The sequence below is a fragment of the Rattus norvegicus genome, chromosome 14 (genome assembly GCF_036323735.1).
Source record: "Rattus norvegicus strain BN/NHsdMcwi chromosome 14, GRCr8, whole genome shotgun sequence".
NCBI lineage: Eukaryota > Metazoa > Chordata > Mammalia > Rodentia > Muridae > Rattus > Rattus norvegicus.
The window spans coordinates 101,228,460-101,242,747 of NC_086032.1; the positions used below are offsets into that span (position 1 = coordinate 101,228,460).

Below are 14,288 nucleotides of genomic sequence, written 5' to 3' on the forward strand. Positions count from 1 at the left end.
AAAAAAGATAATGGCTTGCTTTTGATTGAAATACAAGGAATCAAGTTTCAAGATAGATTAGTTGAGGGGAACCTTCGATTTCCACATTAGCACTGCCATAGTTGCCCTGCTCGTAGACTTAACACCTTCTCCATGATGGTAACACAGGCCGTGTACCTTTGAAAGGAACACATTTTTCCTTTGATTGTTATATTTTTTTTCCTTTAGCTCTTATGGAGAAAAAAGAAAGAATGAGGAAGAAAACTATTTGACGGATACCAGCAGCCAGGATTCTTACAAGGGAAACAAGGAAGATATTAAAGAAAGTGGAGAAGAAAATTCTGGAGAATGAGCCTAAATCACAAGGTTTCTTGTCTGGCTGACCCTCCCCGTGGATCACAGTGCCTGAACTTGTAGTACTGGGGGCGTCTATGGGAAAGGCTCTCACACATGCAGGGCTGCTGAACCATGGCCGGAAGGGCTGAGTCCACACAACAGGCGATTCACTTGCTCGATTACAGCCTCGCACACTGCAGTGTAGAAATCACCATGTACGCTGTTTCCGATTGTGATTATGTTTGTGTTTTCAAAGTGTCTGAGGGCTGGAGAACCACAGCTGTCACAAATGGGTTACTTATGGATGAGGTGTTTAGTTTTTTGTTTTTTTGTTGTTGTTTTTTTTTCCCGGAGCTGGGGACCGAACCCAAGGCCTTGCACTTCCTAGGTAAGCGCTCTACCACTGAGCTAAATCCCCAGCCCCCAATGGGTTACTTATGGAACTGTCCATTTGTGTTTTAGAGGAAAAAATTGGTATTTGAAGACTTTTAAGTGCACTGTTTTTATTTTTTTTTTCTTGGAGCCATTTGTAAATAAGCGATATACTACAGACCAAATAGGTACTTAGAAATTTACAGTAATTTGGCACTGAAAAGATTTACTGCTAAATTACCCACACCATGGCTACTCTTGCCTTTTTTGCCCTTATTCTGGTGAAGTTTAAGTCCAGAGCTCACACATACAACTTAATGAATTCTACCATTTGCTGTATCCCCAATGCCCCCAAATTATTTCTGATCGGTCAAGTATTAAAGTGCTTTTCGCTACTTTAAGAGTGCTTGTATTAGTGCGTGCAGAATGGCTGCGGCCCTCATGAGTGGTAACCTTAGTTACGAGAGAGAAGTTACTGTGCTGTACATGCTGGGGTGGGGTCCTAACTTGCCAAAGGAAAATCCTAAAAGAAATTCAGATTTCTCGATTTATCCTTGGGTTATTTTTAAGTGTTTCCTTTTTGTTTGTTTGTTTTTCCTTTTTTTCTTTTTCTTTTCCTTGGCTTTTTAAGACAGAGTTTTTCTGTGTAGCCCTGGCTGTCCTGAACTTAATTTGTAGACCAGGCTGGCCTTGAACTCAGAGATCCGCCGGCCTCTGTCTTCCTAGTGCTGGGATTAAAGAAGCATGGCACTACTGCTGGGCAATTTTACTCTTAATTACATGTCTGTGCGTAGGAATGTGGATTGTCTTTGTGTACCTCTGTGTGTAGGTGTGGATGTGAGTTCAGGCGCCTATGGAGGACAGAAGAGAGCATTAGCCTCCTTGGAGCTGGTCTCCCAGGCCAGGGCTGTGAGCCAGCTGACGCTGGGTGCTGGAAACCACACTTGTGTCCTTTGCAAGAGTAATGTGTGCTCTTACCACTGGGCAGCCCTCCACATCCAACCAGCTTGGTATTATTATACTTCAAAAATAATCGGGGCTGGGGATTTAGCTCAGTGGTAGAGCGCTTACCTAGGAAGCGCAAGGCCCTGGGTTCAGTCCCCAGCTCCGAAAAAAAGAACCAAAAAAAAAAAAAAATAATCAAGAGAAGGACAGCTTGGTTCGTCACTATTTTTTCCTTTTCTTACTGTATCTCTTTTTAAAGATTCACTTTTCTTTTATTGTGGGTTTCTGCCTGTGTGCATGTTTTGTCTGTGCAACATGTACAGTGTCGTGCTCTCAGGGGAGGGCAGTGGATTCTCCAGAACTAGAGCTACAGACAGTTGTGACCCTCCATGGACGTGCTGGGAATTGAACCCAGGTCCTGAGCAGCCAGGACTCTTAATGACTTGGTCCTCTTTGTGCTCAGTGAAAACAGAAAAGAAGACCCTCAACCTCTTCACTTCCCTTACAGCTAGGCAGACATATTACACAATACCACATTAGCCAGAAAGAAGGAGGTTTTGGGAAATCCTTCAAAGGGAAGACAGCAGCTCATCCCTTTGGCCCTTTCTTTTTCTCCTTCCTTCCTTGAGAAAGTGAGTTTTCATTAAGCAGCAGAATGGTGTTCTTAATTCAGGAGCCATAGCCAACTCCGTGTTTTACATATGGTTTGAGGTATCATTTCTAAATTCCCACTGTGTCTGTGATGCTGACCGTGCACGGTGACAGCAATTGTTCGCTCTGTGTGAAGAATGCTTACTTTTTCAAGAAGAAACATGTCCACTTAACCTCTGAGGCTAGAACCACGCAACAGGATATATCAACATGGAGACCAGCGCTGAGGCCTGGCTGGAATAATTCTGCTCACTTTGGATTATTAATAAAGAGCATGCCCTCCTCTTCTTGGGGAACTGTTTGATTGTTAGGGTCACTGTGGGAGGGGTGTCATTGCTACGTCCAGACGGGAAGGTTCTGAGAAGGCAGCAGGTTGAATGTGGACAGTACCCTGCACATGTGTGCACAACCCAACAGAGAGAACGAAACGAGTGTGGCATAGTTCGCAACAGAGGTAAACTCATTATGCCGCAGGGTGGAACAAACTATGCTGCCCATTTGCACCCCGACAAGCCATGTTCCGAGAACTGTGCCCAAAGCTGTGTGGCTGAGAAACAGAAGCAATCACAGGAAGCAGGAGGGCAGGAGGGAACCTGTTAGCACTCCAGACACAACACTCAGCTCTCTCGAAATCCCAGCACTTAAGAGGCTGGGGCAGGAGAGCTGCTGCAAGTCTAACACACCCTAGGTTACATATTAAATTTCAGGCCAGTCTAGGTTATCCTGACTATTCCTGATCTCAAGAAAGTTCAAGATAAAATGGTTCATTAGTGATATCAACATTTAATACCATGGGATTCACTTTTCTTGTTATTCTTTACGTATCCAAACATTCAGGACAAACTCTCTTCCACAGTTTGCTGAGATAAAAAGTCGTATTACTGTCAGGGCTGTGGAGATGAACTGTGTTCTGCCTCAGTTTCCCTTTCTCACAAGGATGCTACGGGCTATGATTTCCTGTTGCTGCTGGGTCTAGCTTTTCCTGTCATTAAGCCCTCAGGTTTTTTTTTTAATCTCAGTCCAACTGAGGAAGTGGGATTGGCTTGAAAGGGTGGTGGAACCTACCTTACTTTCAGAGTCATCAGGGAGTGCCGTTTTAAGGGAAGAATTGTAGGGAGAGTTTAAATGCACACATGAGGAGCTGCTTGTCTCGCTCCTATGGAAGAACCTATTCCGTTTATTTATTTGTAGTGTTTACTGTACCTCATGTTGTGTCTGGAGTCTCGTATGCAGTCTGTGGGCAGGCGGGGAGGACACAGGCCAGGGGAGACACCACAGCATCATCTCAGTCATGGCAGCATGGAAGTCCGTCTATAATCTTGAGCAGAAGTGCTCTGTATTAAAGGGTCAGAGGCATAGCTTGGGTAGTGCACTTGCCTAGCATACCCAAGGTCCTGGGTTTGAGCTTATCACCAAACAATTAAAATATTCCAAAGGTTTATATTATCTGCACACAAATACACACATACACACACACACACACACACACACACACCAACCACACACCATATGCACATACACATGCATACACATATACATACACATACACACCAGCCACACACCATACACACATCCACAGACACCCCACACACACACATACACCATACACAACACTAAACACATATACACACATACACATATACAAAGACACATACACACATACATGCACACACGCCAACCACACACCATATACACACACATACTCACATACATGCACACATGTATACACACACACCAACTGTTGGACCCAAAGGACCACCACCAAAGATCGGTTCGTCCCCAAAGACCACCGAAACCAGATTCGATGCAATCAGCAAGAGGATTTTTATTCCAAGCGCGCTGGGGTCCACAGTCGTACGCCACGTAGTGGTAGAGGACTACGGACCCAGAGTGCAGAATCCGGACAGCTTTTATAGGGTTTACAACAAAGCCCGCACATCACAAACCAATTATTTCATAGCATCAAGAGCCCACGTGGTGTGAGCCAATCAATATGTACCATTCCATGATTTCTAGGCCAATCAATTTAAATTATCTGAGCCCGAGCTCCGTGGAACAGTCAGTTTCCTATAATCTCGGAGGTCCATATTTGCGTAGGCTCCCGGTGTGTGTGTGTGTGTGTGTGTGTGTGTGTGTGTGTGTGTGTGTGTGTGTGACAGATTGCAGTCAAGACAGGTCACAAGGGCTTTTCTTCTATGGCGCAAGCAGTTTACAGAAACTAGATAACCGGTTAGTCAGCTCATTTCCTGTTATCTTACTAGGCCTGGATCTCGTACTTAAGAGCCTATCTTACACCCTTTCACCTAGTTCCATACAGAGAGCAGGCTCAAGAAATGTGACCTTTTACCTACTTACTGGCAGAGAGCAGGGTCTGGAATTTGAGGTATTTAGGTCTTCTTAGGGGTGAGATAGCATTTCAGCATTTCTAAACTTCTGACTTCTTGGCTGCATTTTTCATCCTTTCACAACCATACACCATACACACAAACACACAGACACATGCACACCCCCCCCACACACACACAAAATATACACACACGCATACAACCCCCTCCACCACGCCCCCCACGCTTTTCACCTGAGCAAGGGCTTTCTTTATGCTTGGCAAATGATGCTCTCCTGATGAGCTACATCCCTGACCGGAACACTCACACTTTTATTCCCTGAGTGATTTGACAGTAATTTGTTTAATCAGAATATTTAACACATAAATTCTTTATCTGTCTTCTGTGTAACCACATTGCCATTATAATGCCTAAAAAAAAATCAACTATGTATCCTCTATTCTTTTCTCGGTACTGAGGATTGGACCCCTACCGTGACCAGCAAACTGAATATTGATGAAACACTTCAGTCTCTGCGATATTCAATTTACCCAGTTGTCCCAAACAATTATTTCACTTCCTTCCATTTCTGTATTCAGTTCGGGCAGCAGTCATGCCTCGACAGTGTCTGTATTCTGTGATAACCTTCCGTGAGGAGGTGTCCCACCTTCCTGGGCCCCCTCAGTGTTTGACCCCTGCTGAGCCTTGCTGATGCATGTGGAAGTCTTTTGTTCCTAACAAAGGAACACCCTGACCTTTTTGTTTGCCCTGGGTGGTACACCTGGGCCGTAACAATGATAAATCGGTTCCTGTTTTTTGTTCCTGTTTCTTTGCTCCTGAGGGCATAAGCCTGTTTTTCTCAGGTGCTTCCTGAATTTCTCCACCCAGTGAATTTGGGGTATATATTCTGTGAATCTCAGATTTGGCATTCTCGTAACATGAATGACCCGGGTATATGTCTTTTTGTTAAACCTCGCAGGCCTACGCCCGGTTCTCGATACAGGGGTGGTGGGGGAACCCACCGAGATGGCTGATAACTACATTTGATCACTTAAGGTGTTCCTGTCACATACTGTGCTGTAAAGTCCTTGTTATCCCTTTAAGATAACTGTGGGGCAGGGTGTGAGTATGTGAGCAGTGCTTTAATATTATAAATAAATATCTGCTTCCAACAGATTCCTCACCCAGTAGTTTTTATATCCCTGGATACTCATCCCTGACTGTGTTTTGATACTGGGGCTTATCCAATGGCCATTTTCTTAATTGTTTATCCTTCTGTGTTAGACAGCAGTCCCTCAAGGGCTCCCTGCTGCTTTTAGGTGATGTATCATTACGACTGATGAGTTCATTTTACTTACTTTTTTTTTTTTTTGGTGTGTTATAATTATTACCACTACTAAATTTTTAGAATTATGCTCAAATTATCCTAATTTGGCCAGCATGATGGCCCCACCAGTTGGCACACTTCCTTACCTTCAGGCACAATGGTAGTTTCAAGGATCGATTTATATTTCTCTGTCCAGATCTGGAATCATTCATTTCTTAAAGAAGTCCAAAAGCCTTTAATGGAGAATGGTGTTCTCCATAGTGTAATGAGAACCTCATTACACTGCTCTGCTGGGGGTTCTGCTGTGCCTGGCTTACAAGTACTGTGGCCAACAGACCCACTAAGATCAAGTAAAGCAGACTTTTGAGACGTCAGTGTAAATCCTATCAAACGTGTTCAATATCTTTTATATTTAAAAACATTGACACTTGTATGCTTAAAAAAAAAAAAACAGCCAGGTGTTGGTGACACATGCCTTTAATCCTGGCACCCTAGGAGGCTGAGGCAGGAGGATCTTTGAGTTTGATGGCAGCCTAGTCTACAGAGCGAGTTCCAGGACAGTCAGGGCTACACAGAGAAACTCTGTCTCCAAAGACAAACCAACGAAAGAAAGAAAGAAAGAAAGAAAGAAAGAAAGAAAGAAAGAAAGAAAGAAAGAAAGAAAGGAAGGAAGGAAGGAAGGAAGAAAGAAAGAAAACAACCACTGGATAAATAAGTAAACAAGTGAACAAACAAATAATAAAATAAAACAAAAAAAGTAATATTATAAGATGTGTGAAAATCCATACTTATAAAACCAACAGGTCTACACCCTGTTTCACATGTACCAGTTGAAACCTACCTCACTCTCCGGCTTGTTACCTCCTTTCAGGCAGACTGTTCTCTTTTGGCTTCCAGGCTCTGGACCCTTGAATTCCCTGCCTTAAAGACTTCCTTTCTACCTCAGCTGGATAGTCCTCAAGTCAATTAAAAAATGTTTATGTGTAGGGATCAAACTCTGTGGAAGCATCACCTGTCAATAAAAAGCCTGTGGCCTATAAGAAAGGGTAGATTAGAAGGCGGGACATCCGGCTGAAAGATAGGAACTCTAGGAAAGAGTTAGGCATGGGAAAATCCCGCCCCCCTCGGGACTCTGGTAAAGTCGAACATATGAAACCGAGGAGAGGTAACTAGCCACGTGGCAGACATAGACTAGTGTAAACAGGTTAATATCAGTTACGAGCTAGTTGGGGAACAGATTTTGGCCTAGGCATTTACTCATAAATAATAAACCTTGGAGTTGTTATTCGGGAACTGGAGTGCACGTGGTAAAGCCCAAGGCTACATTTACCTGTATGCGTGCATGTCTCTGTGCCTGTGTATGTACGAGCATGTGCCCACGGCGCCCAGAAGAGCTGAAGTTCTGGGGGTGATGAGCCATCCTACATGGTGCTGTGAACCGAGCACTGCTTCTCCGGAAGAGCATCTAGTGCGCTTGACCACAGAGTCCTTATTTGTGAGGTACGTGTGAGGGCGTGTCTATGCCCTGGTGCTAACGGAGGCAAAGGCAAATCCAGGACAGTTGGTTTCTCCTCCTACCATGGGGACTTCAGGATGAAATTTAGGTCGCCAGACCAATCATCTTGCTGGTTCCCCTGTCACTCATTCAGATTCTGACTCCGCCTCCTCTAGCTGCTGCTGCTGCTGCTACCCACTTGCATCTAATACTGCGAGACTTTAGATTCACCCCCTCTGTTTCTCCGTTTCTCCGTTTGCTCACGTCGTCCTAATGGATTCATTGCCCTTTTAGTAGATCTTTATATGGTTAGAGCAACCTTCTTGCCAGTGTTTTCTCCTTTCCTAGGTATCTTCCTGGTTTTCTGCCTTTGTCAGTGACTCCCAATTCCTGCTCTTCTCTCCTTAGAAGATGCAATCTTTCCTCTCTCTCTCTCTCTCTCTCTCTCTCTCTCTCTCTCTCTCTCTCTCTCTCTCTCTCTCTCTCTCTCTCTCTCCCCTTTCTTTTTTCTTTTTTCCTTCCTTCCTTCCTCTCTTCCAAAGATTTATTTAGTATATGTGAGTACACTGTACACACACAGAAGAGGACATCGGATTCCATTACAGATGGTTGTGGTTGCTGGGAATTGAACTCAGGACCTCTGGAACAGCAAGTAGTCAGTGCTCTTAACCACTGAGCCATCTCTCTGGCTCCAAGATGCAGTTTTTTTTAGAGTATCTACCACTGGAATCACTCAATCTCAAAATTCCTCAGGTCTTTATCTTTTAAGGACAAACACATCTTACAACACAACCCAGTCTTCATTCTTCCTGTTTCCTAAGTGGCGTTGCTATCTCCCAAGTTGCTCAAGGCAGATACCTGGCAATGATGTATGTGGTTCCTACTTCTCTCTTCTCTCCTGTACCCTCGTCACCAGCCAGTCCTACTGTAAATCCTTCCATGACTAACCTCTGCTTCTCTCCCCACAGTTCCACTTGTGTCACCAGGGTCACCTTTCTGTGATTGTGAAATCTGAGCATTTCTCATATTATTGTTGTTTTATTATAATTTAGCTTATTTATTTATTGAGTCAGAATCTCACTGTGTAGCCAGGTTGGCCTGCAACTCACTATGTAGACCAGGCTGGCCTTGAACTCATGGATATCTGCCCACCTCTGCCTCCTCAGTGCTGGTACCAAAGGCACGCAGCCCATTCCTGGCATTTGAATCTTGTTGGTTTCTCTTGTTATTTCTGCCAGAGCTGCGTCATACACCAGCTTCTGGCCCAGTCTCTCCCGTTCTCCTATCTCTGCCTTCCGTTTCTATGTGGATGCTGAGATTGCAGACATCAGCCATATCTGGCTTTTTCATGTGAGTTTGGGTTTTGAACTCAGGGTGTTAGAGCTGTGTAGCAAACACTGACCTGGCGAGTCATGTTCTCAGCTTGTTTGCTCTATACTATTGTGAGTGACTGAGGGGGACAGGTATCCCTGGAGAAGGAGAAACTTGGAGAGAAAAGGCTCTTTAGTGGTCACTCCTTGCTTAAGGTACCTTTAAAGAGGTACATACAATTACCCGAGGAAGAGGTGATAGTGGGTTGAAAATTGTAATGGAAAGACAAGACATATTTGGATTCTAGGTACATTTCAAAGGTAACACTAAAAGGCTTTGAATGTGGACTGTCTGAGAAATTAATGTATTCAAGGACAAAGTTTGTCAGTTACTGAACGGGATGATTTGGAAAGCAATGGGTTTAGGGAAATTAACAGCACAGGCTCTTGTTGGCCTTGGCCTACTTCCGAGTTGACTCGCAGTGGAAGTGAACAGTCCCCGTACCCTGATGGTTCTTGCTTCTTGTAGCTTCCTGCTTGCTTCTTGTAGCCCCCAGCCTGGGCTTCCTCTGTAGCCCAAGGACTCATCCATCAGGGTTGAACTGGGATCTAGGTCCCCTGGGGAGCCTGGGCCAGTGAGGGATGCTATAGGAGCTACTGGGCAGGTGGCCCAGCTGCCCTTTTAGGGGCAATTCTGAGAGGCCTCCTACAGGATTCCCTAGGGGCTATCCAGCACGCGTAGCTGTGATTTTACAGTGGCCACCTGCTCTGTAAAATGCCTCTCCTTGACTTCTCCTCCTTTGCCTCTTAATTCCTTTATTTCTTCACCTGATCCAAAGAAGCCAGGCTTTTTTTTTTTTTCCAAAGAGGGGGTGTGTTTTGTCTTTATTCTGTATTTTGTTTATTTCATTTCATTTTGTTTTTATTTTTGACAGGTCCCATGTGACCTAGGCTAGCCTTAAACTTGCTACGTCCCTGAGACTTGAGACTGAAACTCCTGATTCTCTTTTCTCTTTTACTTCCTGAGTGCTGGATTTTTTGGTTTTTGGTTTTGTGGGGGTTTTGTTAAGACTTGTTTTAAATTGTATGTGTGAATACAAGTTTTGTGTGTGTGTGTGTGTGTGTGTGTGTGTGTGTGTGTGTGTATGAGTGAACTTGCCCATCAAGGCCAGAAGTAGTAGTCAGGTTCTTGGAACTGGAGTCACAGGCAGTTCTGAGCTGTCTGACATGAGTGCTGGGGATTGAACTTGGGTCCTCTGGAAGACCAGCACATACTCTTAACCACTATATAAGGTCTCCAAACCCTTGATATGTTTTTTTGAGACAGAAATTGACTTTGAACTCACTCTTCCTACCTCAGACTCTTAAGGGCTGGAACTTAAGTGCCAGGTATGAGTCACTGAACCTGGTTTAGAAGTCAGCTTTTGCTGCATAGCAAACCACCCCCAAATTTAGTGTCTTAATCATTATTTTTTGTTCTTGATTCTTAATGTTGTGATATAAGATGCCATGACCAGGACAACTTATAGTAAAAAATGGTTTATTGGGGGCCTGTGGTTTCAGAGGGTGAGTCCATGGTCATCACGGCAAGGAGCATGGTGGCAGGCAGGCAGGCAGGCAGGCAAGGACCTAGAGCAGAAGCTGAGAGCTCACATCCTGATCCACAAGCTCCAGGCAGAGAAAGTTATTCAGGAGTGGCATGGGCTTTTGACCCCTCAAATCGCCCCCCACCACCACCCCTGTGACACACCTCCTCCAACAAGGCCCCACCTCCCAGTCCTTCCCAAATAGTTTCACCAATTGGGGACCAAATATTCAAGCATACGAGTCTATGGGGTCATTCTCATTCAAACCACCACAGCAGGTAAGGATTTGGGCTGGCCTCAGTTGGATGCGTATTCTACAATCTTGCCCAGGCTGACTCAGTGGCTACACGTGGTTGCTGGGTTGTGGATGGATGGTTTAAGATGACCCCTGATAATAGAAACAGACTGTGATCTCAGCAACTTCATATGGGATGGCTCATCTATCCCTACAACATCTTCCTCTTCCAGGAGCCTAGCCTGGGACTGTGTGCGTGCATCAGGGTGGCAGTCCAAGGGAACAGAAACAGGCTCCAAAGCTTTATGAGGCCTGGAGTCGGAAGCTCCACAGAGCCATTTTTCATCAATGCAAGTCACAGGTTCCAGACCAGATTTGCAGGATGACACACAGACCCACTGCTTAGTGAAAGGAGTGACATCACATTGTCAAGGAGCGGCCACGGCTAGAAAAGACTGCTTCTGCCTCCCTAGGGCTGGGGTTGCAGGGTGGCACCACTGTACCTGGTGATGTGAGTCTGAAATAGAGTAGTGAGCTGGGCTACAGAGTCACTGATGATGTATGTCCTGAAGTAATGGGTCTGCTTTACAGTAGACAGAAATGTGTGCAGTGAGAGAGAGGCTGGAAGATGGCCCTGAGCTACCACGACAGTGTGGAGAGGTCAGGAAATGGGCCAGAAAAGGACACAGAGAAGAGTCGACCAATTAAAGTTCTATGGTGACAGTGGCATCTTGGGGACCAAATAAGAAGAGTGACAAGCTATACAGGGAGAAGCACTCCATATTCTCTCCATGGAAAGTGGCCAGTCATTGCTGTTCATATGTGTGTCTGTTTTCTCTGTTCTTCCTTCCTACCTTTTTCTATTTTTTTTTTTTTTTTTTGAGACATGGTTTCTCTGTGTAGCCTTGACTGTAGAACTCACTCTGTAGACCAGCCTGGTCCACCAATGTCAATCATCCAACCTAGCTGTCACGGGGGGTGGGGCTCACAGCTGCCTCCAGGAACTGCATATGAGGTTATTTTTTTTAAGGATTTATTATATATATGTACACTGTAGCTGTCTTCAGACACACCAGAAAAGGGCATCAGATCCCATTACAGATGGTTGTGAGCTACCAAGTGGTTACGGGGATTTGAACTCAGAACCTCTGGAAGAGCACTCAGTGCTCTTAACCACTGAGCCATCTCTCCAGCCCTCATTTCTTGTTCTTATTTTCTTTTTTTTCTTTTCTTTTTTTATCGGAGCTGGGGACCGAACCCAAGGCTTTGCGCTTGCTAGGCAAGCGCTCTACCACTGAGCTAAATCCCCAACCCCTTGTTCTTATTTTCAAATAGTGAGGGAAGCACACAGTAGACAGACTCCTCACGCCTTCAAGACCTTGTGTCATGTATGCGAGACCTCGTGTGACGTATGCGAGACCTTGTGACGTATGCGAGCACGTGACCGGAAGCATGTCGTTAAACAGACGGCCCTTTCTTGTGGTGCGCTCTCTTCCTGGCTGCTTCTTTGCCTGCTTATATTTGCGATTCCAACGGTTTCAAGAATGGACTTGCTTAATTTCTCTCTCTGGGCTTTTGTTACCTCATTTAGCGTGCATACTTTCAGGAGGGCCGCTAATACTTCAACTTCAATTAGCAAGTTCTTCTGAAGAGAAAACACACTGCTACCTCGGCTAGATTAATTCTACAGCTTTACAGCATTTGATTTCCACAAAAGATTGTGACAATCAACCGGGATAATTTAGGCAGCAATTACACCTGACGAATGGGAGATTCGACTCTTTCAGTCGTGGAAAGCAAAAACTGCTTTCGTGTGAAAAGAAAGCGCCACCCTCAGCTTGAACATTCAGTGTCAGTTACTCAGAACATGCCCTGCTCCCTAGACTCACTTCTAAATAAGAAAGGTCGCTCTGCATGAAAACCGAGAGCTCAGAACCAGTATAGAAATTTCAAGGCCATGACTCTTTTTATCTGATCTGGAAGCATTGTTGATTCCCCTTCCCTCGGCGTTTAAGATGAGCATTTCACAACGGCAGTGACGGAATAACGGGCGACTTCGGTGGCTGCCTCATCTGGCGACTGCTCATTGTAAAGTAATTCCAGATTCTTAAGCCAAAGTTTAAAATATAACGTGGATTTCTAAATAGAACTTCCATCCTTGGTTACTGAAACGGTGGTGGTTCTTTCCAAAGAACAGTTGCGCCGTCCGTGCCCCTGAGGAAGGCTTGCTACCTGACCTCTCACCCTGGGCCTGCGCTGGTTTGAGCATCTCTGCAGGACCACAGTGCCGAATCCTTTTTGTTTTCTCTTGTTTTTTTTTTGAGACAGGGTTTCTCTGTGGAACCCCAGCTGTCCTGGAACTCATAATCCACCCGCTTCTCCCTCCCGAGTGCTGGGATTAAAGGTGGGTGCCAACACTGCCCAACCTCCAAATACTTCTTTCTTAAGACCACATAAAATTTTAAAAACTGACTAGACTAGCTTGATAACGAGACTAGTGAATAATAAAGTGGGGGCAGGCATTTGGAAAGGAAGCCCAGTGATGGGAAAGTGAGAGTGGGTTTTACTCAGAAGGTACACGGTGGCCTCTGTGGGGAGTCTCTAGGCATCCACCATGTTCAGGGCCAACAGTTGCATCCCTGCAGCTTTATTACCTCAGGGATGGACCACCACACACAGCGCATGTCCTGTAATCACAGACGAAATGAAATCAATAAATATATACACTCATAATGCAACTGGCTGAGCCGTACATGTGAAACAGTAATTAAAAAGTTCCCGTAATTTGAAAAATATAGAAATGATCTAATTCTTTACCGGAAGTGTCCCATGCTCCTCAAACTTTCTCCTCTCTCCTTTTCCCTCCCATGTCTTGTCCTCCCTCTCTCTGACCCTGTCACTGTCCAAACTGTCCACCTCTCACGGACTTCCCATGTTTAGTCCTTAAAAACCTACTTCTGGGTTGGAGATTTAGCTCAGAAGGCCCTGGGTTCGGTCCCCAGCTCCGAATAAAAGAAAAAAGAAAAAAAAAGTTAAAAACCTACTTCTGCAAAAACACCTGCTGTTTGCCTTTGCCTGCTCCAGGGGCAGCAGTGTTGGGTCCACTGTCCCCCACCCCAGCCCCCAGGGCATAAATCTCCTTTATGCTGAGAATTTGGTATCTGGTGTGTTCTGAGCCAGTTCTGAGGCCCCTCCCCTTACCTCTCCATCAGACCCCACCATTTGAGGCTTCAGAATTCTAGCATATGATTGACATGGCTGAGTGGCTAACCAAGCCTGTACTGGGTTGCAGGCAATGACTATTTTCATATATAACAAGAGAAACTGTTTTCTCTGCCCTCTTTTTCTCTTTCACACAGGGTCTTATGTGTCTCAGGCTGCCTTGAACTCACTACAAGCCAAAGGTGGCCTTGAACGTCTGGTCCTCCTGCCTCCAATTCTTCAAATTCTGAGATTATAGGTGTGTACCACCACATTTGGTTTATGCAGTGCTGGGAATCAAGCCCAGGGTCCCATGCAAACCAGACAAGCATGCTACCCATAGACAATAAGGCCATATCTCTAACCCAAGACTCCAACCAGGAATGGGATGAAGGCTATTGGCAGTGATTTACCTGCTTACACAGGCCCTGTGTTTTTAGGACCATTGAAAAGAAGAGAGAAGGGACTGGAGAGATGGCTCAGGGGTTAAGAGCACTGACTGCTCTTCCAGAGGTCCTGAGTTCAAA

General features: G+C 45.1%; 1 protein-coding gene across 6 annotated transcripts in view; it reads left to right on the plus strand.

The window, feature by feature from the left end:
- The window catches only part of Fam161a (FAM161 centrosomal protein A), a 45,327-nt gene that overhangs the window by 17,766 nt on the left and 13,273 nt on the right, over window positions 1-14,288 (plus strand). For 5 of the 6 annotated variants that reach the window (XM_017599138.3, XM_039091768.2, XM_017599132.3 and 2 more), the window contains one exon: window positions 208-1,088. In XM_017599138.3, coding sequence (XP_017454627.1) covers window positions 208-331 — 124 coding nt within the window. In that variant the 3' untranslated portion in view covers window positions 332-1,088. Of the gene's footprint in view, window positions 1-207; window positions 7,435-14,288 lie in introns of those variants that run through there. The other variant, XM_017599131.3, reaches the window with a different exon arrangement.